Source organism: Chenopodium album, chromosome 17, assembly GCF_948465745.1.
Source record: "Chenopodium album chromosome 17, dcCheAlbu1.1, whole genome shotgun sequence".
NCBI lineage: Eukaryota > Viridiplantae > Streptophyta > Magnoliopsida > Caryophyllales > Amaranthaceae > Chenopodium > Chenopodium album.
This window is the reverse complement of record NC_137850.1, coordinates 31,455,415-31,481,159: the sequence shown is the minus strand read 5'-3', so window position 1 is coordinate 31,481,159 and position 25,745 is coordinate 31,455,415. Positions and strand designations below refer to the sequence as shown.

Here is a 25,745-nt window from a genome sequence, read left to right as displayed (position 1 = left end):
AAAAAAAAAAAAAAAAACTGAAAAAACTAAGGAAAAACCTATATAAAAACAAGTATTTTCATTTTATGCTATAAAGTAATTCCAACCTATAACAACAAGTAACCAGAAATAAACTACAAAGTAACTTACAATAAAGATATAAAGTAACTCCAGGAAAATAGACAAGTAACACCACTTTTTAATATTATGTAATCCCTACATAAAACAACAAGTAACACCAACATAAAACAACAAGTAATCATAGGAAAAACTGACAAGTAATCCAACTTTTTAATATAAAGTAATCCCTACATAAAACAACAAGTAACCCCAAAATATAACAACAAGGTAATAAAAAAAACAATATCAAACTATTAAGTAATGCTTTTAAGTAAACCATATCACACTATTAAGTAAACCTTATCAGACTATTAAGTAATTCTTTTAATGCTATAAAGTAAACCATATCAAACTATTAAGTAATTACTATTATACCATTAAGAAATTACTATTATAATACTATTATTTAAAAACTATCATACTATTAAGTAATTGATAATATACCATTAAGTAATTCATTGAATACTATTAAGTAAACCCTCTCACACTATTAAGTAATTGGTATTTTAATATCAAGTAACACCTATAGACTTAATAAGTAACACCTGTAACACTAATAAGTAATCTGTATAACACTTAAGAAGTAACACCTACAACCTTTAATAAGTAACCCCTCTCAGACTATAAAGTAATTTCTATAAAGTAAACAGAACATAAAGAAAATTGTACTCACATTCTTAGATGTATGATGAATTTCTTCATTTGACTTAAGTCCTTCAGGAAGTTCAAAAGTCACAACCCGAGGAAAACCAGTTATAGAAATATTTACAGCTGCAGCAGAAGTGGAAGTTGCTTGAACAATAGAGGGCTGGACATCAGAAGTAGAAGGCTGGACACCAGAAGTAGAAGGGTGCACAGCAATTAATTTTTCAGAAACATCCTTTTCTTTTTCTTCCAAACTAGAACCCTACTTCAACAACTTAGTAACAGGATATGTTACTTTGTCAACATGTGCATTACCATACACTCCAGCTTCCTGAGTCAACCTATTCTTGACATCTTCGTCTGACCAATGCATAATCAAAGGCAAAGTAGAAGGCATAATGTTTCCCCTAAATTGCAACCAATAAAAGTAACATATTTGTAGAAACAACACACACCCAGCTACATATTTCTGTGTTGGGGAATAACCAGCCAATTTATCAGCCAAATCATCCAAAACAAATTGGCACCAGTTATACTGTCGAATCTTACTAACATCATTCAAAGCCAAAACCAACTTCAAATCAACAGTCCTATTGGTCGTTGGCGTAAAAAGAGTCACCATTGCATACATGACAAAACATTTCTTGAATTCATCATTCCCCTCTAGCATACCCTCATCACTTTTCATAACAGCATGCAACAAAGGAACAGTAACTTCACGCTTTTGACCACCATACAAACCCTTCCAAGAATTCTTCAACTCATTATCACAATTTTTCTTTGAAACTGGAACACGTAATGGTCTAATTGGAATCTCAAACACAGCATGTACATCACAGGCAGTTAACTGAAACATCTCACCCGACGGCATAACAAACATACGACTGCTAGGAACAAAACACCTACACAGCCACCTAATCATATCTTTTGGAAATTTCACTCATCCGAATCTGTGATAAACTTCCAAAACCAATATCCTCAACAGCTTGCAATTGCTTAGTTGTCAACTCACTCATTAAATCAACAAGACCCTTAGGTAAACACCTAACATGTACTTCAAGTTCATCCTACAAAACACAATAAAAATATAAATATTCCAGTAAAAAAAAGAAAAAGAAAAAAAGAAACAGAAATAAAACATATAAAAGAAATAACAAATACAGAAATAAAAATGAAAAGTACCAACATCATCTTAGAAAACAAGAAATATTACTCAACAACTGTAAAAGTAACCAATATGTAACATATAAGTAACCTCTAAATGACTTATAAAGTAAACAATCAAGATAAACTTAAAAAGTAACCACGGGTTATAGTATAAAGTAACCACAATATATAACAACAAGTAACCACAAGATATGGAAACAAGTAATACACATTATATTAAAAGTAACACCTATAACACTAATAAGTAATCTATATAACACTTAAGAGTAATGCCTACATCGTTTAATAAGTAACCCCTCTCAAAATAATAAGTAACCCCTTTAAACTTTAATAGGTAACCCCTTTAAACTTTATAAGAAATCCCTTAAACTTTACAAGTAATCCCTTTAAACTTTGTAAGTAATCCCTTAAACTCTTATAAGTGACCCCTATAACCCTTAATACATAAAAAATAGAACAAGTAACCAATAGGCTTACATGAGTAACCACTAACATATGAATAAGTAATCATTGTAATGCTAAATAAGTAACCCCTATTATTTTTTAACAATATGACTCAAAAATTATAAAAAGAAAATAATCTACTATATATATTAAAAAAAAATATATATTTGTGTGTGTGTGTGTGTGTGTGTGTGTGTGTGTGTGTGTATATATATATATATATATATATATATATATACATACATATACCCTAAACTTTAATAAGTAATCACTATAACCTTTATAAGAAATAACCAATATCAAAAGTAAAAACCTCATCTTTAAAAACAAATAATATTACTCAGTAACTATAAAAGTAAGCAATATATATCATATAAGTAACCCCTAGATAACTTATAAAGTAAACACTCTTAATAACAATTTCAAGTACATAAATGATACAAAAAAAATGGAAAAGAAACTTATAACACATAATGATTATTAAAATTATAAGAAATATCAGTTTAGAAAATAAGAAAAAGTACCCATCATCTTCAACATTCACAACTTCAACAGGTTCAGAACGAGCTTTTGAAGATCTTACAGGCCTTCTTGAAGGAACCGGCTTGACATCCCCTTCATCATCATGCATAACCATCTTCCTTCTCTTTTTAGTTGGTTTCACATCTTCTTCATCATCAGACTGAACTACAGAAGGCCCACCTCCAACAGTATTCAATTGAACTAACTCATGTTTACTGGGATGAATTTTAGAAGCTTCTGGAAAAACAGAAGATATAGGGTCTGTCCAAACATCTTTGTTTTGCCCTTGGTCTCCATTATTAGTACTATTTTTATCACCTTCATCATGAATGTCTTTATTTGAGGCTTCCTTTTCTGAATGACCACCAACAGAAGGATCTTCTGTAACAGGAACAAAAGGATCTTTTACAGCAGGAGTAGAAGGAAGCTCTGAAGCATGTGTTCCTTCTACAAGAGCAAAAGAACTATCCATAAGGGTCCTTTCCTCAGATTGATCAACTCCTTCACTTGCATTACCTATTAAATATATAGACATTACTTATAAGTAATATTATAAATGAAACACAAAAATTTAATAACTACAAACTAATATAAAACAATAGAAACCCTATTAAACATATAAGTAACCTCTATGAAACTTATAAGTAACCACTATGAAACATATAAGTAATCCCTATGAAACTTATAAGTAACCCCTATGAAACATATAAGTAACCTTTTAATTTTCAACTACAAAACAAAAGAAACACAGTAACGTTACTCAGCAACTAAAAAAGTAATCCCCATGAAATTTATAAGTAACTATTATGTGATTAATAAGTAACCACAAAATAATAAACTATAAAACACATGAAAAAGACCGATACATGTAAAAATTCTCAACAACTTAAAAGGTAACCCATATAAAACACAACAGTAACACCTAGGAAACTAATAAATAACCACTTTAAATTTAAAGAAGTTTAAACATATAAGTAACCCCTATGAAACATATAAGTAATCCCTATGAAACTTATAAGTAACCTTTTAATTTTCAACTATAAAACAAAAAGAAACACAGTAACATTACTCAGCAACTCAAAAAGTAATCCCTATGTAAATTATAAGTAACTATTATATAATTAATAAGTAACCACAAAATAATAAACTATAAAACATATGAATTAGACTGATAAATGGAAAATTTCTCAACAACTTAAAAGGTAACCAATATGTAACACGACGGTAACACCTAGAAAATTAATAAATAACCACTTTAAATTTCAAGTATAAGACAACTAGAATAAAGAAAAAGGTAAGTATTCATAAGGAAAAAAGCAGAATAACACATGCAAAGAAAAAAACAGAATTATAAAAAAAAAGACAACAATAATAACATAAAAAATGAAGAAAAAAAAATCATCATGAAGAACTTAATTCAGCAAGAAAAAGGGAAAAAAGTAAGGGTTAAAAAAATCAAAAAGATGATGAAATTAAACACTAATAACACATGCAATGTTCAAAGTACACAATTATAGTACAAATTACAACAATAAGAACATAAAAATGACAATAAACAGCAATGAACATCATCAAGCACATAATTAAATAAGTAGAAGAGGAAAAATAAAAGTTAGGGTTTGATCATCAAATTGAACAATAAAATTACTCAACGAAAAGTAAAAATTAGGGTTAATAATCAAATTAAAGTATAAAACTACTTAAACAAACATAATCGCAACAAATTTGAAACAAATATAACAAAAAAAATGGAAAACAAGAAAATATTAACAACAAAAAGAAGCTGAAAAAATAGAATTACAAAAATAAAGGAACGATCAAGACCTTCGCAAGTAGTCGATCCTTTTTTGCCACCACGATGTACGAGCTTAATCTTCACCATAATGCAACAATGGAGAAGAGAGAAATTGCAGAGCAAATTTGAAGACAGAGAAAGAGAGTAATAAATTGCAGAGCAAATTTGAATTGCAGATGAAATTTGATGAGAGAAAAAAGAGAGTAATGAAAGAAGGAGCAAAGGAGGGAAGTTAAGGCGGTTTCCGCTTTTTTTTTTTTTAAAACAATAACGGGATTATTAGAAAACGGGATTAAAATAACGGCCTCCGTTATAATAAGTAAACTGGGCCGCGCAAATTGGGCTTATAGTGGCTGGCCATATATAAGACTTTGCGATTAATCTTATGGATGAGAATTAGTTAATTTTCTTTTATATCTTAGCAAAATTAGAAGTTTGATTTTGAGAAATTTTGTCTCTCTTGCTTAGAATCCGTGACTAACTAACTATTGTACTCAAGTACTCCGTATTAGGTATCCATTCCATCCTATTTTATTTAGTTCATATTTCATTGTTTGACGTGACGTCTCATCGAATTTGCTCCACACCATAAATGATACAAGAGACTACTACTTTGCTATCACGTGCTTCGCCGTTCTCTTTTTAATCTATATGCTAATGTATGATCGTATAATGGATGGGATACATAACAATCCTCGTATGGGGCAATTTCAATAGAGCGGAGCGAGTAATGACAAATAAGTTGCATGGTTATTATCTTACAAATCAGTGCTAATCCATATGCATGATCGTATGAATCATACACATTGCATTAAAAACAAGTTTCGTGTTTCAATGTTTCATATGAAATTAATTGACAAAATTAGGCATGATTTCAACAAGTAGACCTTACGCCTTCCAATCTCTTCATTTAGCATAGAAAAATCCAAAAATTACAGTGTCTGATAAAGTATTTCCAGTGGAACTAAACAAAATCAAATGCGCATACTCCACCATTGAGAAACAAATTGTAGTTAACAGCACCAAAACCGCCACGAAAACGTGATTAGGAATATTAAAATTTTAAAACAGCCAAATTAATCCTGGTGAGGCTCAGTTTGAACTATCTTTCAGTACTGCTAATTAGCCCCTAGGCAGACTATTGCATGGAGCATTTTCTTCCCACCACCTCTCTTCCCTCCTCCTGCTGAAAGTGAAGACGACGAACAACCACCAGAAGCACTGCCACTGTCAATGCTAGGACCACTGCAGGAGCTCTCTGTCAGTGATGCTAACTTCTGCCTCTTTACAGTTTTCCGCATTTTGGTAGCTGTTGCAGAAGGAAATACAGGAACCAAACTTTGACTAGTATCAGAACCACCACTGTCATTCAGAACACTGCCTGAGCTAATCATCGACGATGCTAACTTAGGCTTCTTTTTCGCCTTCAGAGATCCTGATTTGGTGGTTGTTGCAGTTGAAGGAGAGACGAGGACAAGTTTGTCGTTCTCTGGTTTGATTGATTTGAAGGAAGTGATTGAGCACTCTTGCCAATTGAGAGCTTTGAGATCCTTGATTGCTTCGTTGAAGTCCATATTTGCTTTGATTGATGATGAAATGTCTTCGGTCAGAGTTGATCGCGCTGCATCGATTGGCTCGAGTTGCTTCAGTGCTTCTTCAGCTTTCTGCAATCATTTTGTCAGTCAAATGAGAGAGTAGGAGATGAAGAGAAAATTGAAAGAGAGAAGATGAAGATGAAGAGTCCAGAACCTTCCGTTGACTGGCCTTCTTGAAACCATGGATTGAAATTATCTGCAAATTGTGGAGAAAAACAATCAAAATCTCAACTATTTCACATGAATTTTATTTGAAAATTTCATTCGTAGCCTCTCAGATGAACCAGTAAATCAATGGAGAGAAATGATTTCACAAAAATATGAGATAACATTGAAATTTCTCGTCGAAATTTAACGAAAACAAATTTGAAATCAAAATTCTCAGTGACATTCAGTTCAACTAGTAATTAGGGGAAAAAATTCATTTAGATACACAGACTAAAATCAAATTTACAACTGACATGAAAAATTGAGAGAAATTATAGTTCAACCACTAATTAACAGAGCGAATTCATTCACAAAAAAATGAAATAAAATCGAAATTCTCATCGGAACTTTCAACTTAAAAGAAATTTCTGAGAAATTCCTTCGTAAATTAGGTTTAATTCACACATATTTCCAGTTTAACTAGCAATAAAACCAAACACATTCGATTCAAATTGTTGTAAACCTCAAAAAACACTTAAAAACAGAGAGAAAATATGTTTTAATAAAGAATTCAAACAAATTAGCAAAAATTCAACAAAATCGCAACATGAAAACCTAGAAATCAAACGAAATTTGAAGAAAAAATTATAGAAATTACCATATTGAGTTGATCGGCGGTGAAGTTGGCAGAATCGGCAGATTGGAGGAAGGAAAGGTAGTTTTCGAGAGAGAGCTGCTTCCTTTCCTTGAGCTTGAAATTGATCATTTGCTCTGCCATGTGCATATGATGATTGTGGTTATGGAGCTGCTCTGCAACTGGACTCACCATCGCCACTCTTTCTCTCTCTAACTCTTTCTCTCTCTAGAATTTTTTCTCTCTAACTGCTGCTGAGAGTTGGCTATGAGTTTTGAGATGAAAGCGTTTTAAGTTGGGTATTTATAAGAAGAGTTGATTAGAATTTAGTGATGATCACATTTTAGCGGGTATTCTTACTCTTAAAATTTTTGAAAATGGTTTATTTTTGTGCTATTTTTTGAGAGGTGGAAAATGCAAAGAATTTAGACGATACTTGAATAAATTATTAACCACTTTATTAGGGCTTGTTTGGCATTATTTTTTGTTTTCGGTTTCCTATTTTAAAAACCAAAAACAGGAAACAAGAAAAAGGTGTTTCCACTATTCTGTTGTCAGTTTTCAAAATTATTAAGATTTTAATAAGTTTAAATAATTTTTGATCCATTATGAAATATAGATTACTTTTAAAAACCAAAAAAAAAAAAAAAAAAAAAAAAACACATCAATGCCAAACGAACCCTTAACTATTTATTTTTATTATTAATGTCAAGATAATTAAGGTTGTACTCTCTTCACCAGAAAAACAAAAATAATAGAGTATATTGTGAAAATGACAAAGTTAAATAATAAGTATTTCCTTCGTCCCCAGTTGTTTGCCCCATAGAAATATTTCATTTTATTAAGTTTTACGAGTACGGAATTGATGAGAAAGAAAAGTGATGGGAGCTAAAGTGCTTTTGTGAGAGCAAAATAGTGATCCCTATGTAAATTAATACTGTAATATGGAGCAATTTTTAAGAGATGAATTTGAAGAAAATTGGAGCAAACAAAAAAAAAAGACTGAAGAAGTATGATATTGAATCAACAAAAGTAAGTTTTAAGAAGCTTAATAAACCTCATGCGAAAATAATATGGTCTAACATATTAAAGATTAAAGAGTAATATCTAATAAATTGATATTAAAAAAATTAAAAAAAAAAAAAAAAAAAAAAGTAATAGGACAACATTAAATAGTTAACGTTACAAGTATTTCGGATAGAAAATAGAATTAAGGTAAGTCTTCTTTATTGGGAAAAACTTGTATGGACCTAGAATCTATACACGACAACTGATATTATGTTGAATATAGTGACCCTAAATTTATCATAGTGACCTTATTTAAAACTTTGCGAGCCTGATTTGAAGTCCACATGTGTACTTAACGTTAATTTGAGTATAATAACTTTAATTTTAACATAATGACCTTTAATATTCATATTGACCATATTAAAATTTTCATTATAATATACATTAATCTCTTATGACTTTTATTATAACACAATAACTTTCATTCAACATAACAACCTTTGTTTTAACATAGTAACCTTTTTATTAGTAATATAATAACCTATAGTTTTTTTTTTTTTTTTTTGGTGCGCACTATAAAAACCTTTAAATTTAAATAAAGCATTTAAATATGGTGATCTAATATTAGTGGTCCACAATAAATTAGTGTGAACCATGTCTATTTAAGAAGATCTCCCTCTCGCTTCTAGCCTATTGTCTTCCTGCTTCCTTCGGGGCAGGATTAGATTAGTAATGAAATAGATTCTTATTAGCACACGTAACAAAAAGCTTATTCTAAGATTGTTGAGAGGGTTGCTCCATGTCATTGCTGAACGAGAAAATTCTACTCCTGATACCATTGCTGAATATCAAGATTTAGTTCGTAGTATCTTTAGTGCTAATTGGTAAGCACTCCTTTTTCCGAGTTTACAGATTAAGTTTTTGTTTGCATTTATTAACAATATTGGTGAAAAAAAAAAAAAAAAAAAAAAAAACCCTTCACAAGAGGAATCTTGTACAGTATACCAGCAACAAAGATGACATTGACTGGGAAGGGGGGTTCGATGGTCTGTTGAGTTGAGTTCGAGGAACAGGCAGAGACCGCGTAGCCATGCGAGTGACTGGCAAGCTTATAAAGGTTGTGACCATGATTAAAAGTAGGGGCAGGAAGGCATGTAGAAACAATAATACCTCTCAACAAGTAACTTTTTGCTTTAATAAAGCAAGCATTTATCTTTTAGGACCAAGACAATGAAGTTTATGACAAACATGCAAATGTAGAACGATGTACGGAAAGATCTTTATTTCCTACAGCATCACACGAACCAAGCATAAATGATAAGATAGCCCCGGGGACATTGCAGCCACATACTACAACATTATTGCAGCCACATACTACAACATTACAACACAAGTTAGACAGGCACTCTCTAAAGTCCCAAATTAAACATAAAACTCTAGCCAAAACTCGGAGAATATAGAGGGTCTTGTTTCACGAGACAGAAAAGATTAAAGTACAATACGCTCGGACCTTACAACTCAATACCTAATAATACTTATGCCTGGCGCAACTCAGGGCGCACAAAATCAGCATCAGCAGTCACAGAGATATCAACGGATGGTCTGAGCTCTGCGCAAACTCCAATAGCTTCATGAACAGGATCCGACAAGAAGTTGCTGATCAAATCTTGGTTGATTGGAGCACCTTTGTCAACAGCTACAAAGGCTTGTTGGTTTAAAATGTAATCAAAACGAGGGGCCCATTTTCTTGATCCAAGTCTTGCTGTGGTTGAGCAGTTGTCAACCATAAATGAGACACCCCGGGCATGCATGAAGGGGTTCAAGGAATCCACTGCTTCAATCACACTCTCATTGATGATCTCAGAGTAAGAGTGACCCTTCTTCCTCAAGATCTCAATCTGGTAACATTATATCAAGGTGTTAGAGAATGCAGTCTCCAACATATATACTAAAAAACAGCACGAAGTATTATAAAACACTCCATATGAGATTAAACTGATTGCAGGCAATTGAAATAATATATCTAGGACTAAAGTGTGAAGAGTTATACTAGGTCAGCTGATGACTGATTTCCTACACAAATCCTCGCTAAGCTATTTATTTAAGTAGGTTCAATCAGTTCATATCACTTTACTTCACATATTAGTACATAAAAAAACACTTTGCTGCTACCCAAGTAAGTTCAATTGAACCCGAAAAGTAGCGTTAGCTCTTCACCACCAACACATCCCCCCCCCCCCCCCCCCCAACCCCAAAAAAAAAGCCCATAACTAACTAGATATTCATTTACTTGCACAAGAAACAATTTCATTTAATTTTTCCCAGTAATATGAAAGCAAATCTTAAAAATCACACGCACATATGCCATGATTGCCATCTAAGAAAATTAGCAAGGCATCAACAACAGCTAGGGAATTAAATCTATCACAAATTTATAATTCAGGACATCCAAATAAAGAAAATTTTAACTGTTGCATGCAAGAAGTGATATTTAATTAATCTTAACCATCAAATGTGACAAGATCTACATAAAAAAAGAAGCAAAAGCTACAATTAAACAAGGGAAAAAAGACAGGTTGCATAGGTAGAAAAACATCCACCTAGGCACCCTTGAGGAGGCAAGGCACGCTTACAACCCAAAGTCTCTTCTCATGCATGTTTAGGGGATTACATAGAACATCATGTGATTTTAGTATGCAGAAATTATAGTTAGTAGTATCTCACTATCTTGAGCTCTTTTTAGACTTTGGAAGCAGTCATATAAACTTATGAACCATGAGCAAAGTAGCAAATAGTCTTACCTGGGCCATCATAAGAGCGACATAGACACCTGCAGTAAAAGGATATAATGGGCCCAAGTCACCTGCAGGTCTGGTTTCTCTGACCTTCTGACCAACCTTCCACATTCTGGTTTGATCAATATTACCCATTGGAAAAGCTGGGAGGCCTTCCTTTTCCTGGAATGAAAAACACAGAGGGTTAAGATAAACTTCAAATGGACTAAAATATAACAGCTCCAGCAAAACCTTGACACCTAGAAAAAAAAAAACATTTTTACTATAACATGATTCAACACTGATTCCTTATACCAAACATGAATTGGTGTCGTTTGAATTTTAAAGTAAAATATCTCAATCTTAAGGGACACTCCAAACAGAGGTGATGACAATTTTTTTTTTAACGATAAGAATGACATACATAGAATCGTCGTCCAGCTAAAACAACACTTCGGATCTCACTACCACTAGCAACATCTTCATAGCACTCATACAGAATGTCCATGGACGGGTAGTACGAGGCACTGTAAGCTGTTTGGAAATCCTTTTTGCCTTCTTCTGACAAAGAATTGTACAAGGCCAGCATTCCCTGACAGAATCAATGCATATCAGCAGCCATCCACAAACAACTTCTAGCAAAAACTAAAAATTAATTACTAAAAAATTCAACCTTAGTTGAGATGGTCTTTGATATGACCCCGGTAATGCACTCAACAGTGTTCTTGTATGCTAGATCTTCACTCATTCCATTTTCTGTGTACCTTCTGAACAAGCACTCAACAATTCCATGAACAGCACCAAGCAAGATACCTACAAAGGAAAGAAGCAAAGTGATTCATTGCCTCAAAAATCCATAAGGAGGTAACACAAGAGATAAAGGAGGTTATATCTACCTCGCTCCCCAAAGATGTCACTCTTGTACTCCTGCTCAAGAGTAGTGGCAAATGTGAAAGGGGATCCAAGAGCAACTGACCAGCCAAGTGCTACATCTGTAGCCCTACCATCAACATCCTACAAGCAAAAAAATGGTAAATTCTAATTATATCGAGTGCAAATTCAAGCGTAAGAAAAGGCACACCGCCAACAATGCATTAGCAAGAATCAATGAAAAGAGCCAAACCTGGTGAACGGCAAAGCTAGAGTTGATTCCAGCACCATTGACCTCTTTACCCTGGACATACAACCTCCTTACAGAAGGCCCCATTCCCTTTGGGCATACAGCAATCACACTGAAATTCTTGGGAAAGTCCTTTCCCAAAGACTGCAGATGCCCCAAAAGAAATCCATGAGACAACCCAAGAATGCTGTTTGGTTTCATGTGGGAGAAAATCTTTTCATAATTGTCAGCCTGAAATGTAGACAAAGGAAAGGGTAAAGTTAATTTAACCATCATAAAACATTCAGCTGAAACCAGGGATAAGATTTCACTACAAGTTCATAACTAACAGAACTAATTTAAATATGCAATTGAGAAATGTGAAAAATAAAGCTTCCACGCTAGAGGAGCAAGATTGCAGAGAGATAAAAACCTGAGCAGAGTCAGAAATCAGCAGCATCACAAGATCACTTTCGGAAATGGTCTCCCACATCTCACCTAAAGTGTCATTCTCTTCACTGAACCCAGCAGCACGTGCCTCAGCAAAAGAGCTAGATCCTTTGCGGAGTCCAATCTGCATCACAGAGGCAAAAAAGCCGTGAAAAGATATAACTTGAAATCACACATTTTCGTCACGTAGTGACAGAAGCTTGATGAAGGGATGATAGAAATTTAGTATTCAATTAACCTTGACAACAATATCAGACTTTGCCTCTGTCAGAGAATCCCTCAAGTTCTGAGCTTGAGCAGGGCCCTACAAAAAAACCAAGCATGATTAATATGGACTCCAAAAGGAAAATTTAAGCTACTAAAACTCATTACTTTCAACAAAACCACTTCAACATAAATTTCTACACATTGTTAACAATATCGTTGACTTGTATTAACACTAAACAGGAGAGGAAGACTGTTCATTAGTAACACTAACGATATCTTATTTACTTTGTCATTTATCTCTCCTTCTATTAGTGTTCCTCTCCGCTCGTCATGAAAAAATAAGAAAGAACTCGATCAAATTAATCTCATATATAACACTTGTTAATTTTAAGTAGCTTTTATAACATTTCTTATTAAGAATTACTGCTACAATAAAATTTAAATATGACTAAAACTGACCTTCCATGATTACCGTTCCGGAAACTAATGGCGAAAAAGTGATCACTAATACCCTTATTTGTCACTCTATAGCAGCATATTGATGCATTAAGAGTCAAGGTAATTCATTTGTCAGCTTAAAAGTGGTTCTTTATAAGACAAAACAAAACAAAAAAAAAAAAACCATTAATTCATCAAACCCCCATTAGCTTAAAAAGGGCATCCGGTAACATATCAATTCTATACAAAGAATAAAATGCAGTATTTTTGGTAATTTCGCTGAATATTTAAGGGCATGTTGGGAAATTCATTTAAATTCATCAAGGGAAAATAGAACAATTAAGAGTAGATGTATTGAAAGTTTGAAACCATATGATATACACTTATGAAACCAAATGATGTACTTTTACACATAAAAATTGAACAAAAGATTCACACTAATTCACAAACATGCCATTGATATACACAAATATGAGTACATATCAATTTTACTTTATGAATTTCCCAGCTTAAAAAATTCACTGATTTAATCAATCAATTTATCCTATTACAAAAATAACCATCAAATAAACAACAATTAAAAACCCTAAAAATGAACATCAATCCGTACAATTCATTAAATCAAAATTTCACAAACAAAATACAATACCTGAGAACCCCATCCAATAACACCAATTTTCTTCACACCCTTAAATGCTTCCGGCAACAACGGAAACAAATTCCTTCCTCCCCTCACAATGTACTGCAAATTTACCATTTCACAACAAAAAAAATAGTCGATCATTTCACAAGAGGAAAAAAAAAAAAAAAAAAAAAGGAGAAAAAAGATGAGAAACCTCGTCATGACCGGAAAGAGTGACCTTCTCCTTCTTAAACACAGAGCTCTCAAAGTCAAAGGTGGTGGCAGGCGGCGAGTTAATCGAAGGCGCAGAAACCATTTGAGCAGAAAGCGCAGAAGATCCAGCACCGTTAGGAAGAGCGCGAGCTGATGATTTGAGAGACCGACACGCTTTGGTAGAAGAAGAAGAGCCGATAAACCCTAGGTTGAAAGCCGAGGGTTTAGGGGTTTGCTTCAAGGCTCTAGCTGAGGATGATGTTGAAGATGTAGAAGAGGAGAGAGAAAAGGTGGTTGCAGGGGTAGCCGCCATTGAAGGATGGATGGTAGGTGGAGGAGACAAAGGAAGAGAGTGTGTGTGAAGAGATGAAAGAGATGATGGAAAAGTGGCGGAGGGTTTACTGAGTGAGTTTTTATAGCGAGTCAGGGATGAAATGAAGAGATGAAGATATGCCCTTTGTTGAGTACCAAAACGCATACTTGTTGATTTATTATTTGTTGTTTATTGTACTACGGAGTATTATTTGTTTATGAAATTATGAATCATATTAATTGAGCTGGTATTCATTTAGGCTATGTTCACGAATTGATCTGAACTGATTGGAGCTGAATTGAACTGAGCTGAAATGAATATTTTATGAGAGAGGGAAATTAGGAGCTGCACAGAACTGAACTGAACTAAAATTAAGTAAATGTGAACAGACCCTTAATGAGGATTTTTTGTGTATCAATTTTTGAAATTTTTTATTACTCCATATTATGAATTCTTAAATTAAATTTAAAAAAAAAAAGAAAGAAAAAGAAAAAAAAAGCCTAGTGTACTTCGTATTTAGGTATTGTTTAGTTCATCTTTAAATATAAGTTCGGATTACATTTAGAGTTTAATTTTTTCACAACAAATTGTTTATTACCCTTTTCTTTTCACAATAAAAATAATTTTTTATTTTTGAGATAATTATGAAGTATGTTATGGGATTACGGCTTTGAGTGATCACAAACTATTGGGTCAGTCTTGGTGGTGCGATTGCAGGTGTGGAGTTCGCAATTTACGAGATTCGGCAAATTTCCATTTGAATCCACCAACGTTAACCCTAATTGAGGTCGCAAGGGAGTTTGCTGGTTCAATAACTGCTTCAATTGCTGGAGTTTGTTGCTTCAATTACTGGAGTTCGCTGCTTCAATTGCTAGAGTTCTCTTGTTGCTGCGATCTCCATCCTTTGTTGTGTTCATTCTCTTTCGCAAACTTATCTTGTTCTCCTCCCGTCCACGTGGCAACTGCGGTGGAGGTGAGATGAGGTTTGATTTAATGGTAGAGATGAGATTTAATTTGCAGCCAAGTGATATCTTTTCATGTATGGAGGTAAAAATGCAAATGGTACTATGATTAATTGGATATATGATATGGTTAATTGTATAGATGATATCATTTATTTCTTGGCTGATATCATTTATAAGTTAGATGACATCATATATTGGCTGGATGGTATCCTCTATTGGCTATATGATATCATGGCTGGATGATATCCTCTATTGGATATATGATATCATTGTGTCTATGATATCCTCTATTAGCTATATGATATCATTTATGATTGTGTCTGTAATATCCTTTATTGGCTGGATGATATCCTCTATTGGCTATATGATATCATCCAGCCAATAAAGGATATCATCCATCCAGTAAAGGATATCATCCAAACATTTCGTTAGTTCGAACTGACGCAATACCTTCTCTTGATTGATTGATTGAATTACGAAGTATGTTAAAAATTTGATTCCTGATCCACTCGTACCATCCATGGATAACATATGGGTGAAATGCGAGTATGCTTGAATGGGTGACGTGGAGTGGATAGAAATATGGGTGAATGTCGGTGAAGCTCTACCAAATCCAAATATGATCCATTAACTTCCCTATTTTCACATCACATACCGCTTTATCGTTTATAGTATTTTCTTTAATAATATGAAAAATAATCAATAAGAAAGAATCCTCATGAGGAGAATTCATAATGTATTACCGTAAGGAAATACTAAACATACTAGAGTTATTACAAACAATCAATATACATACAATTAAAAACTAAATGACCAGCATTAGCAATCCACCCTACTAAGTGATTTATTTGTTTCTCATTAGATGTTATGTATATCCAATTGTGAAACTAAGTGAGGAGAGAACGACTCTATTTTCAATAATATGCTCAACCTACCAAGGAACTGTCTAAGGGCCTGTTCTCTTCAGCTTATTTTCAGTTCAGTTCAGTTCCTAATTTCCTTCTCTCATAAAATATTCAGTTCAGTTCAATTCAGTTCAGTTCAGCAAATGAGAACATGCCCTAAATGTCTTTTATTGTGTTATTGAGTATTGACTAATACTCCCTCCTTTGTTAAATACTTGCTCCACTTTTTATTTCTGGCCGTTTTAAATACTTGTTTAATTTCCTTATTTGGAAAATTTTTACAATATTTAATTCATTTCTCTCAACTAATGGGGCCTAATAGAGTTATATTTTATTACTTTAGATTCTCTCTCCTTCAATTTATCTTCCACCAACCCCACTACCTTTCAATTTTTATTAAAACCCCGCACATGGAGAAATGGAACACGTATTTAAATGGAGGGAGTATATTATCACCTTTAATTTGAATGGTCTAAATGTCGCATTGGTCGGACTCCTTTATGAAGAACTATACCTTTTGCTATAAATGTTTTGTGTTTAAAGCCTACTCCAACTTTGTTTCAAGACTCTCAATCCCTACCTTATAAAAAGTTCAAAAGAACTCTTATGAATAGTGTGATGCCTTTTTTACCCCTAAAAATGTTTATTTACTAATATACCCATTTATGTCATATTAACTTATTAAGTGTGTTTATGGCCTTTATGATTCCCATACTTGTATCTCCTCTTTAGTCTTCCTTCCCTTCCAACTTCCAACCTTTTCCTCTCTTTTAAACCCCCTTTTTCTCTCTCCTTCCTCCTTTACTTCCCTACTCTCGTTCTCTCCTCCATTGAAGCGAATGAGTCCTCCATTAAAGCGCCTGCTGATGGATAAAATCCACTTTGTTACTATTTTCTTAAATTAAAAAAAAAAAACAAAAAACATTCACGCACACGAACCCATCGAAATCACTCCCTCTGTAATTTACTTACCTCATCACCTAATTAGACATTTTTCTTTTGAAACTTTCTCCATTAACTTTTAGTTACATAATTTTGATCTTCCGTATCTCTGATTATAGACGTGTAAAAAATCTAAAGATTAAATATTTAAAATATATATGTAGAGATGAATCTAATAAGATCCCACATGACTATTTTGCCCAACAAAAAAAAGCCAATAAAAATAAAGATTAGTCATAAAAATGTGAATAGTGTATAGATATTTTCAAGTGTTGCAACTAAAAGTGACGGAGGATATATATTATATCTCGCAACAAAACCCATATTACAACACAAAAAAGCTTACAACTAAAATATGAATAGTGTATATATATTTTTAAGTGTTACATTTCCGTATCTATGTAAGGCTATGATTGTCAACGATTTATTTCTTAGTATATGCGTTCATAAGCCTAGCCAATAAGTTTTGGGTGTCATGACAAGCTATTACAACTCGATCATTTAAACTAATTATGTCGCGCGCAACGCGCACATAGGCTCCCCTATTATAGTTAAGTTAAAGAATTTCAATAGAAGGTTTCTAAAAAAGTAAGGAGATAAAGGTTCCTTTCATACAGACCTCTTTAACAATTTAAGCCATGAAGTGGAAGGGCCATTAATCTTTAACAAATAAGAGACTCTAACAAATAAGAGACTCTGGTTACACACTCACTAATCCCTATCTAGTGTTGAGATAAACCAAAACCTTTAAAACATACCCTTAAAAAATCTCATTCTATCATATACTTCCTCCGTTTTTTTTATAGTTACAATAGTTTGACTTTTACACTATTCACTTGTTTCACTTTGACTAGATTTAATGATTTATACTTAAGTAAAATATAGTCATGTGGGATCTTGTTAGATTCGTATCGATTTGTACAATATTAATATCAAATGTTTATAATATTTACATATTGGTAATTGAAGATATAAACGATTGAAAACATGCATTGACAAGCGTGAAAAGAGAAGTGTTGCAACTATAAAAAAAACAGAGGAAGTATGTCTGTTCCATATTTAACATAGGCCTTATTTAGTTCACCTTATCTTTACTTATTTCAAAAAAAAAAAATAAGTTCAGATAGATCAAATTAGAAAAAATAAGTTCAGATCAGATCATCGTTTTATGTGCAGTTTTTTATCGCTAAATATCTTTAATTTCGTAATGAAAAAAATTTATGAAAATCACATATTAATAAAATACACATTACTACGAATCTAACAATACCCCACTTGATATATTTTTTCCATATAGATTATCGTATATTTAAGGTCAAAGTTTGATCAAATTTGACATTCAGATCAGACCAGACCAGATCAAATCATACCAGATCAGATTAGATTAGATTAGATCAGATCAGATAAGTTCAGATAAGCAAAAATAAGGTGAACCAAACAAGCCCTTAAGGCACAACACCCAACTTTATAAGCAAAAATGTTCAGGAATTCTTGTACAAATCAAAATGTATGAATTAAGGATTCGTTTGGCATCGTTGTGGTTTTCTGTTTTTTGTTTTTTAAAAGTATATTATATATGTCACATAATGAATCAAAAATTATTTAGACTTATTAAAATCATGATAATTTTGAAAACTGACAACAGAAAAGCGGAAACACCTTTTTCTTGTTTCCTGTTTTTGGTTTTTAGTTTTAAAAAAAAAAGGAAACTGAAAACCAAAAATGATGCCAAACAAGCCCTAAACAATTGGAATAAAAGCGCCTAAAGCGGCTTTAAGGTGGTCTCACTACTCCTATTTTATTCGGAATAGAGCATGAGTGATTAAATAGAATGCTTAAAAGGAAAAATTGGTTTAAAATATAATCTCACCTTTGGGTGATTTTTTATTTTTTTAATAAGGAAATCACAACGTTGGTTTATTTCTGAATAATCCCAATTTTAGAGGCATGGACTTTTATCAGGCCTAATCAGTTACCAAACCTGTTGTAATAGGTCATTTGCCACGTGTCGACACTCTATTGGTCTAAATTAAAGTTGTTAAAAAAAAAAAAACCCAAGCCAGCTACCCGCCCATCACCGTCGACGATCAACCCCTTTCCCGGCCAATTCCCACCACAGAAATTGCCCTTGTCCCTAACCCCCACCTCGAAAACTGTCTTTGTCCCTAACCCCGCCCTTAAAATCGCCCCTCTCTATCTCCCACCCCAAACACAACCCCTCCCTTTCTCTCACCCCGAAACAACGCCCTCCCTTTCCCAACCCCAAACACCACCCTAAATCCTACCCTTGATACGTGTACTCTAAATTTTGCACTGCACTCTCTCTCCTCTATTGATACGTGTGCTCTAAATTTTCCATTGAAGTGCTTCTGAGCCTTTTCTTCTCCATTGAAACAGCTTCTGAGGTAAGAAGTTTTTTTTTAATTTATTTATCTATGACGAGTAACTCTTAAATTTTTTGTGTAGTCACCTGAATATCAATTTCACAATCTAGGGTTTATCAATATTAAAGTTAGGGTTCATCTAGAGTTGATTATTGAACAATTGGTTATATTTCTGAAGTTATGAAAGATTTTAACAATGGGGTTTTATGGTAGAATTTTTCTATGTGCTATTTACGTTGATATTCTAAACCGAGAAGGATTTAATGTGATTTTAGAGCCTAATTTGATAATTGAGTTGAATTTGGTAGCTAATGTGTTGGAGGCTGTTGTTTATAATCCTTAAATGTAGGACGGAACTATGAAAATGGACCTTTTCTTCCCGGGTGAGGGCAGCCGTCCCGTTTGCCCTGGCTCAGGGACGGACCTGGTACTCATTCAAAAGTAATTTGTGAAATGATGATAACTTGAAAGGTTTTTATGTGATATCGTTGTGTGTTTGATGCTTGTTAAGTTGATGCAGCTAGTTGAGCTAGACCTTCTATGCGACTATGCTCATTTGCCGCTGATAGCCAATGATGCCGTAGTATGCACATTGTGTATGTGTTAACATTCATAAACTGTTGTTGCTTGCGGGGGACTTTTAGAACTTTGTTTCTTTTCAAACATTTAATTTTTCAGCACATGAAAATTAGTACTCCGTAATGTTTTGTGGCTCCTTATAGCATACTTTTGTGTTCTTTTGTCCCTAGTACGATGAAGTCGAGGATGTGGCTTTCTATACTAGGAGGGTGCCTGCTTTAGATGGCTTTCTACACTAGGGGTGCCTGCAGAATTGATGTGGTGGCCCTTAGTTGAGCCTCAAATATTCATGCCTCTCATGAGCTGATACTGGGTGTGAGCTACTGAGCCCCTAGTGCAGTTGTGCCTATCTCGATCGAAAAAATAATTATTGAATCTCAAATGGCCTGAAAGAAAACATAGTCTGGAAGGGGTTTTGCTTTGCTAGAAGCCTCGATCCGAGTTACAACGACAATACCAAAGCTTTATTCCAAAAAGCCTAGGTCCCATGGAAATTTTATGCCAGTGTGCTGCATTGGCTGATTTTGTCATTGAAATTTTTGTAGGCTCCATGGTATTGGAGACTGGGAAATTTTGTTATTGAATATTTACTAAAGATCAATTAAGTGTTTTATAATTATATATAAGTAATGAGAATAATAATCTTAAAAATGGAGTATTGTTTAAGGCTCTGTTTTTTTTTTTTTTTTTTTTTTTTTTTTTTTTTTTTTTTTTTGTTGAACTTTACTCCTTATTATTGAAATTAAAACTTTTTCCCTGAATCTAAATTATATTTGCTAAACTTGAATTATTTTTACTAAATTTAATTAAAACTTAGTTTACTGGATTTAAATGATTTGATCTTTGAAATTACTGATTATTTATTTATTTATTTATTTTTGTTGAACTTAACTTAATTTTATAAAACTTTTATTAATTGAACTTATTTATCTTTATCGAATATTAATTTGTAAGGTGAGGAGGACATGCCTAAGAACTAATTTTTTTAAAGAAAGGCTCATGGTATACAAGGAGAGGGAAAGATGTCAAAGAATGATGATATTGTATTATATGTACAGTTAAAAGTTTGTTTTGATTACAATTGATCTAAAATGTTAATCTATACTTGTGCAGATTGGAACTATCTCAGTAGTGAGGGTAGGAGTGCAGGACAAGCTTATCAAGTAATTAAAGATGCCACTTTATGACTGTGTGCTATTACTGAAACCCCATGTGCAGCCGGATTCCTTGATGGATTTGGTTGCTAGGGTGGGGAAACATGTTTATGCCCGAAATGGTGTGCTTACAGAGATAAAGAAATTTGGAACTGTTCATCTGGGGTATGGTATAAAGAAGCTTGATGGAAAATACTATAAGGTAATAGCTTAGACCTTCCTTTATCTTTCTATTTTTTGTAGCAATCTGAAATATGTGATTATGATTTTAAGTATCAGTTTTTGCTGAAGTGGTCACATTGTCTCAAGCTTTGATCATGGCTATTTGCTATATCTACTGTTTAGGAACATGTACCCACTTCTCAGCTTTCAAATCACTGAATTATTGTTTACTTGTTGGGGCTAAGAAGATGATTCAATATGAGACAGTTTTATTCATAGAACTGAGGGTCAAAATGTTTTAATATCTACCAATTCTTGTTTGGACTTTTGGGGTGACCTAGAATTTATTTATATGGGCTGACCTAGAATTTATAATATAGGGTATGTCAATATCTGTATGCTGGGACCTAAATGAGCATACTTTTTGCAGTTTGTTATCTTTATCCCTGGAAATTGAATAGGAATGTCTTTTGTTGTTGGCAGAGCACATACCTCCTTTACTAGCAATGAGTTGTGCTGTGGAAGCAATTGACTGTTAGGTACAAAAATTCTTGTTAGGCATATCACTGGACAGTTCTGTGCTTGGTTTGCATTCCTCCGCGATGAAAATTTTCTGTTTAACTTCTCCAGATTTGCATTGATACTACTTTATAATAAGGTTATTTGGGAAGTCATATTTGTCGTTGAAGATTTTGACGTCTTTATAATCTTATTATTTAGTATTATCAATGCTTTCATCCCAACTAATCTTATTATTGAGTAGTATCAATGCAAATCCGGAGAGTAGTATTAGATCGATATCAATGCTTTCATTCCGCCATCCCGTAGGGGAGGGGGGTTGATAGTGATGACAATACATTAAAAACAAAAAGCTCTCGATTTCTTCATTCAAGTCACATCTTTTACAATTTAAAGCCTTTAGGCCCTTATATTAGACCCTACAACACCCTTTATTTTTCCTATTAGGAATTAGTTTTCATACTTCAGATATGAAGTTCACATAAAATTAATGTATCACAGCTCAGTCATTTATCAGCATTTTTCCATCGTAGGAAAGACATTAAATCTTGTCCTTGACGGTTTTATAGCTATATATAGCACGTAAGTGGCATCAATGGCCAAGGAGAAGGTTATTAGAAGGCTAGAAGCTATGGATTAGCTTTTATGGGTAGCAATGGCTAAAAAGGAGAAAAAGATAGAGGCTTGAGAGAAAAAATAAAAAATAAAAAATACAATTAATCTGAGCGTCAAGCTGATGTACAAGAAATGTAATTTGAAAGATTCCGATGGACATCAGTTCAGGAGTTCAATCAATCATAGTTTAAAGTCAATTTAGTTGAATTGGAGGCGTAGTGAATTGCAATTCATTATAGGACGATGCTCAGCACATTTTGCAGTTTGCTCTTCTAAAGTAAGGTCATGTGGCTGTTAGAAATTTAGAATAGCTTTAATATGGATTCTTGAACTGCCCATAAACTCCATATTATCATTAAGATGAGTTGATTAGGAATGTCACGATGTTTCTTGAAGCACATAGCAATAAAACAAGCCTTAGCCCCAAAATGATTTGGGGTCATCGATATTAATTTCTATCATTAATCAAATATTTTGCAAATTTAAGGCTCAATCGAGTAAGGATGTTAGGCAAGTGGGCTATTGTATTTGTGTTGCAAATGTTTTGCACAGTTAGTATATGTTTCCCGATGGCTAATTTCTCTAAGATGTAGTGGACTCTGAACAAAGTTAGTCTAGGTTTAATATAAGCAGTTTCCTAGTAAAATCTAGTCCTTATCTTCTTAAATTTACATCAGACCCAGAAACCTAATCAGATTGACTTATTGCACTATTCATACACCTCTGACAGAATTGCCCACTTGCCTATCATGCATACTTCATTGCTTAAGCTCATTAGGCCAACTAAGGTTAGAGGCCCTATTGCTTAAGCTCATTAGTCAACAAAGGTTTGAGGCCTCGAGGGCTGTTTCATACAATGCTTGCTTTATTTGACATAATTGTATCAACCAGAATACCTGCATTAAGTATTGAGCTGTATGAGTCAAATAGTTGTGTTAGTTTCATTAAAAGAAATTTATGAAGTCAAGTTGGAGAACCAATTTATAAAACTCAAGGCGCACCAAGGCGATTTGGAGTTCTTGTGCCTTAGGCGAGTATTGGTGTGTCTTGCACAGTCGCACCTATTAAACAGTAAAAGATTTTGAGAAAGAAAATGTTATGGGCCTCATGTGCCTAGGGTGTTCTTCATTGAATTCGCTTCGCTTAAACCTCAGCACCTATATTAAACTCTGAGAGGAATCTGTGATGAACTAGCGATCTGATTTGTGTATTTATATAAATAAGCAGAAATTTAAGATTGAAAGCTTGAAATTATATTAATCTTGCTAATGGTTTCTTACAAAAGGGTTGTAGGTATAGCCTACAAGGCTCATATTAGTGACTTGAGGTCACAACTCTCTAATTTTGACCTGAGGTCACAACTCTCAAAAGGATTCACTCCAAAATTCTGCCTACCTTCTCCTTTCTCCTCTCTCTCTATTTATACTAAGGCTAAAGACTATTAAGTATTAACCTAATATTACTAGACTTCCCAAAGTGCCGTTCCTAAAGTTAATTTTTTACAGAATCGATTGAGGTTTAGAAACAAGTATGGGGGATGTATGTTTTGGTTAGATGACAAAAAGGGAGAGATGTCAGACACTCAGACTTAAGGGTCATCTAGTCCCTTCATTTTCAGGTTATGGACTTTCTTTTATTATCATATGGGAGCATAAATCCATTCGGATACTGCAGTTCTAAGACCTTTTAATATTACTTAGTTGAGCAGAGTTGCAGACACTGACAGATAGCTGGTCAGTCGCATCCTGTGATTCAGTTAGAGGGTGGCTTTGTGAGGCTTTTGTGAGGAGTATGGGATAAATATCTAGGGACTAATTATAATAAGCATATAGAAGTTTGATCAAACTCAGAAACACTCGCTCCCACCAAGGTTGGAGGTGTTAGGTGGAATCTTTGTTTATGTACTAGTTTGATGGTTTATCAAGGTAAATTTCCCTTTTTTTTTTTTAAAAAAAAATTGTCTTTATAATAACACTAGTGGAGTTTTTGTTGAAGTAAATGTGATTTCTTAGTATATTGCTCTTCTTTCACAAGTGATTTACCATTACCTAGTTCAAGTTATATAAACCCTGCTGTTCTCAGAATTGAGGTTCTTTTCTCTGGTATGACTTCATTTGGACTGCTTGTTCATGCGCTGATTTTCTGTCCATGATCCAGCTTAGATTTATTTTATTTTATTGTGTTCCATTTTGTGAAATCATACTATATTTAGATGTGTTCTAGGCTTCTAGCTGTGCTATATGCTGGGAATTTGGCTTTCCCTGTTGACAAGAATAATAGCCTTGAAATTTACTGACATGTGAAATATCTGTTTTATTTGTGTAGGGAAATCTAATGCAGATGACCATGATGGCAACTCCCAATATAAACAAGGAGCTTCATTACTTGAACAAAGAAGACCGGCTACTACGATGGCTCCTTGTAAAACATCGAGTCACACAATTTGGCTTTCACTACCCGGATAATGAAGATTCAAGAAGTGAACTATACAAATTCACATCGCCTAGCATATATGATGATAGAGATGGGGATGAGGATGAAGATGATGATGAGGATGATGAAGAGCCAGAGAAGCAAGATGGTTAAGGATCATCGGATATTGCAATTCCCATGTAATTTCCTGTTCTTGCAGTTTGCGGTTAATAACTTTATTTTGCAGAGTGCATATGCAACTCACCAAGTCACTATTGATGGGTTTCTAGATTGATTTACTGTTATACGTATTTGTACTTTTTTATTCCCTTTTTAGCATTAAGATATTGTACATTTATCCTAAACTATAAGTAATAGCTTTACACCCGTAGTTTATAATCCTCTTTACTTCAATATTAAGAATTTTGTGGGGGGAATTTATTATAATTCCCTTAATTATGATTGCTGTGTATGGTTCCCATCCAATTGCAGTTCAGCATTGTTTTTTTGTTTATGTGCTTGTTGAAAGCTTCTATTCTCTGCAGCTAGGTGGCCTAGGGGCATCTCTTAATTATCACTAGTTAAATGGTTAAATAAAAGGTGCATTCACGGTTAGTACTATTGCCTACACGGTATGTATTTAATCATACACACTATGGCATTATTTTGTTGGTATATTTTTGCTACTGATCTCAATGTATGTGCAAGATACTACAAAGTTAATAAATATGGGGTAATACAATTAAATGGTCTAGAGATATACTTCCAAGTAAAGTCTTCCAATGATTTAGTTAAAGCGTTTCTGTGATATATAAGTACCTTTATTTTCCTATCTTCTCTTTTCTCTTTGGCTCGTGTGATGTCCTCTCCTCTGCTAGACTGTGGCTTGTTTTTGCCTTTCCTGTTCTCTGTTCTCTTTCTTTCTACTGCAGCCTC

The 25,745-nt window shown here is 33.6% G+C and overlaps 3 protein-coding genes across 3 annotated transcripts; 1 reads left to right on the top strand and 2 right to left on the bottom strand.

Moving 5' to 3' along the window:
• Nucleotides 1-5,566: 5,566 nt before the first annotated feature.
• Nucleotides 5,567-7,345, bottom strand: LOC145587780 (uncharacterized). The gene is made up of 3 exons (XM_081644455.1): nt 7,073-7,345; nt 6,422-6,463; nt 5,567-6,336 (listed from the first exon to the last, which is right to left on the bottom strand). The coding sequence occupies exons 1-3, from the start codon at nt 7,241-7,243 to the stop codon at nt 5,791-5,793; spliced, it is 759 nt and encodes a 252-aa protein (XP_081500581.1). The 5' UTR covers nt 7,244-7,345; the 3' UTR covers nt 5,567-5,790.
• A 1,966-nt stretch (nt 7,346-9,311) lies between these two features.
• LOC145589565 (ketol-acid reductoisomerase, chloroplastic) lies at nt 9,312-14,371 on the bottom strand. The gene is made up of 10 exons (XM_081646185.1): nt 13,861-14,371; nt 13,674-13,766; nt 12,618-12,683; nt 12,363-12,503; nt 11,954-12,181; nt 11,727-11,844; nt 11,504-11,643; nt 11,255-11,422; nt 10,858-11,013; nt 9,312-9,954 (listed from the first exon to the last, which is right to left on the bottom strand). Exons 1-10 carry the CDS (start codon nt 14,335-14,337, stop codon nt 9,592-9,594), a joined length of 1,950 nt encoding a protein of 649 aa, XP_081502311.1. The 5' UTR covers nt 14,338-14,371; the 3' UTR covers nt 9,312-9,591.
• Nucleotides 14,372-19,189: 4,818 nt separating this feature from the next.
• On the top strand, nt 19,190-25,268 carry LOC145587779 (uncharacterized). Its single transcript, XM_081644454.1, has 3 exons — nt 19,190-19,389; nt 21,061-21,303; nt 24,723-25,268. Exons 2-3 carry the CDS (start codon nt 21,121-21,123, stop codon nt 24,981-24,983), a joined length of 444 nt encoding a protein of 147 aa, XP_081500580.1. The 5' UTR covers nt 19,190-19,389; nt 21,061-21,120; the 3' UTR covers nt 24,984-25,268.
• The last annotated feature ends 477 nt before the right edge of the window (nt 25,269-25,745 follow it).

Bases quoted from the DNA above. Each gene is read 5' to 3' on its own strand.
- LOC145589565 (XM_081646185.1), bottom strand. From the start codon at position 14,337: ATGCGTTTTGGTACTCAACAAAGGGCATATCTTCATCTCTTCATTTCA. The intron at 11,845-11,953 runs GTTTGGCTCTTT...TTTTGCTTGTAG, and splicing joins CTAGCTTTGCCGTTCACCAG to GATGTTGATGGTAGGGCTAC. The intron at 11,644-11,726 runs GTAGATATAACC...TTTCCTTTGTAG, and splicing joins TGACATCTTTGGGGAGCGAG to GTATCTTGCTTGGTGCTGTT.
- LOC145587779 (XM_081644454.1), top strand. From the start codon at position 21,121: ATGCCACTTTATGACTGTGTGCTATTACTGAAACCCCATGTGCAGCCG. The intron at 21,304-24,722 runs GTAATAGCTTAG...TTATTTGTGTAG, and splicing joins TTGATGGAAAATACTATAAG to GGAAATCTAATGCAGATGAC.
- LOC145587780 (XM_081644455.1), bottom strand. From the start codon at position 7,243: ATGGTGAGTCCAGTTGCAGAGCAGCTCCATAACCACAATCATCATATG. The intron at 6,464-7,072 runs GTAATTTCTATA...CACAATTTGCAG, and splicing joins CCGCCGATCAACTCAATATG to ATAATTTCAATCCATGGTTT. The intron at 6,337-6,421 runs GTTCTGGACTCT...AAATGATTGCAG, and splicing joins AGAAGGCCAGTCAACGGAAG to AAAGCTGAAGAAGCACTGAA.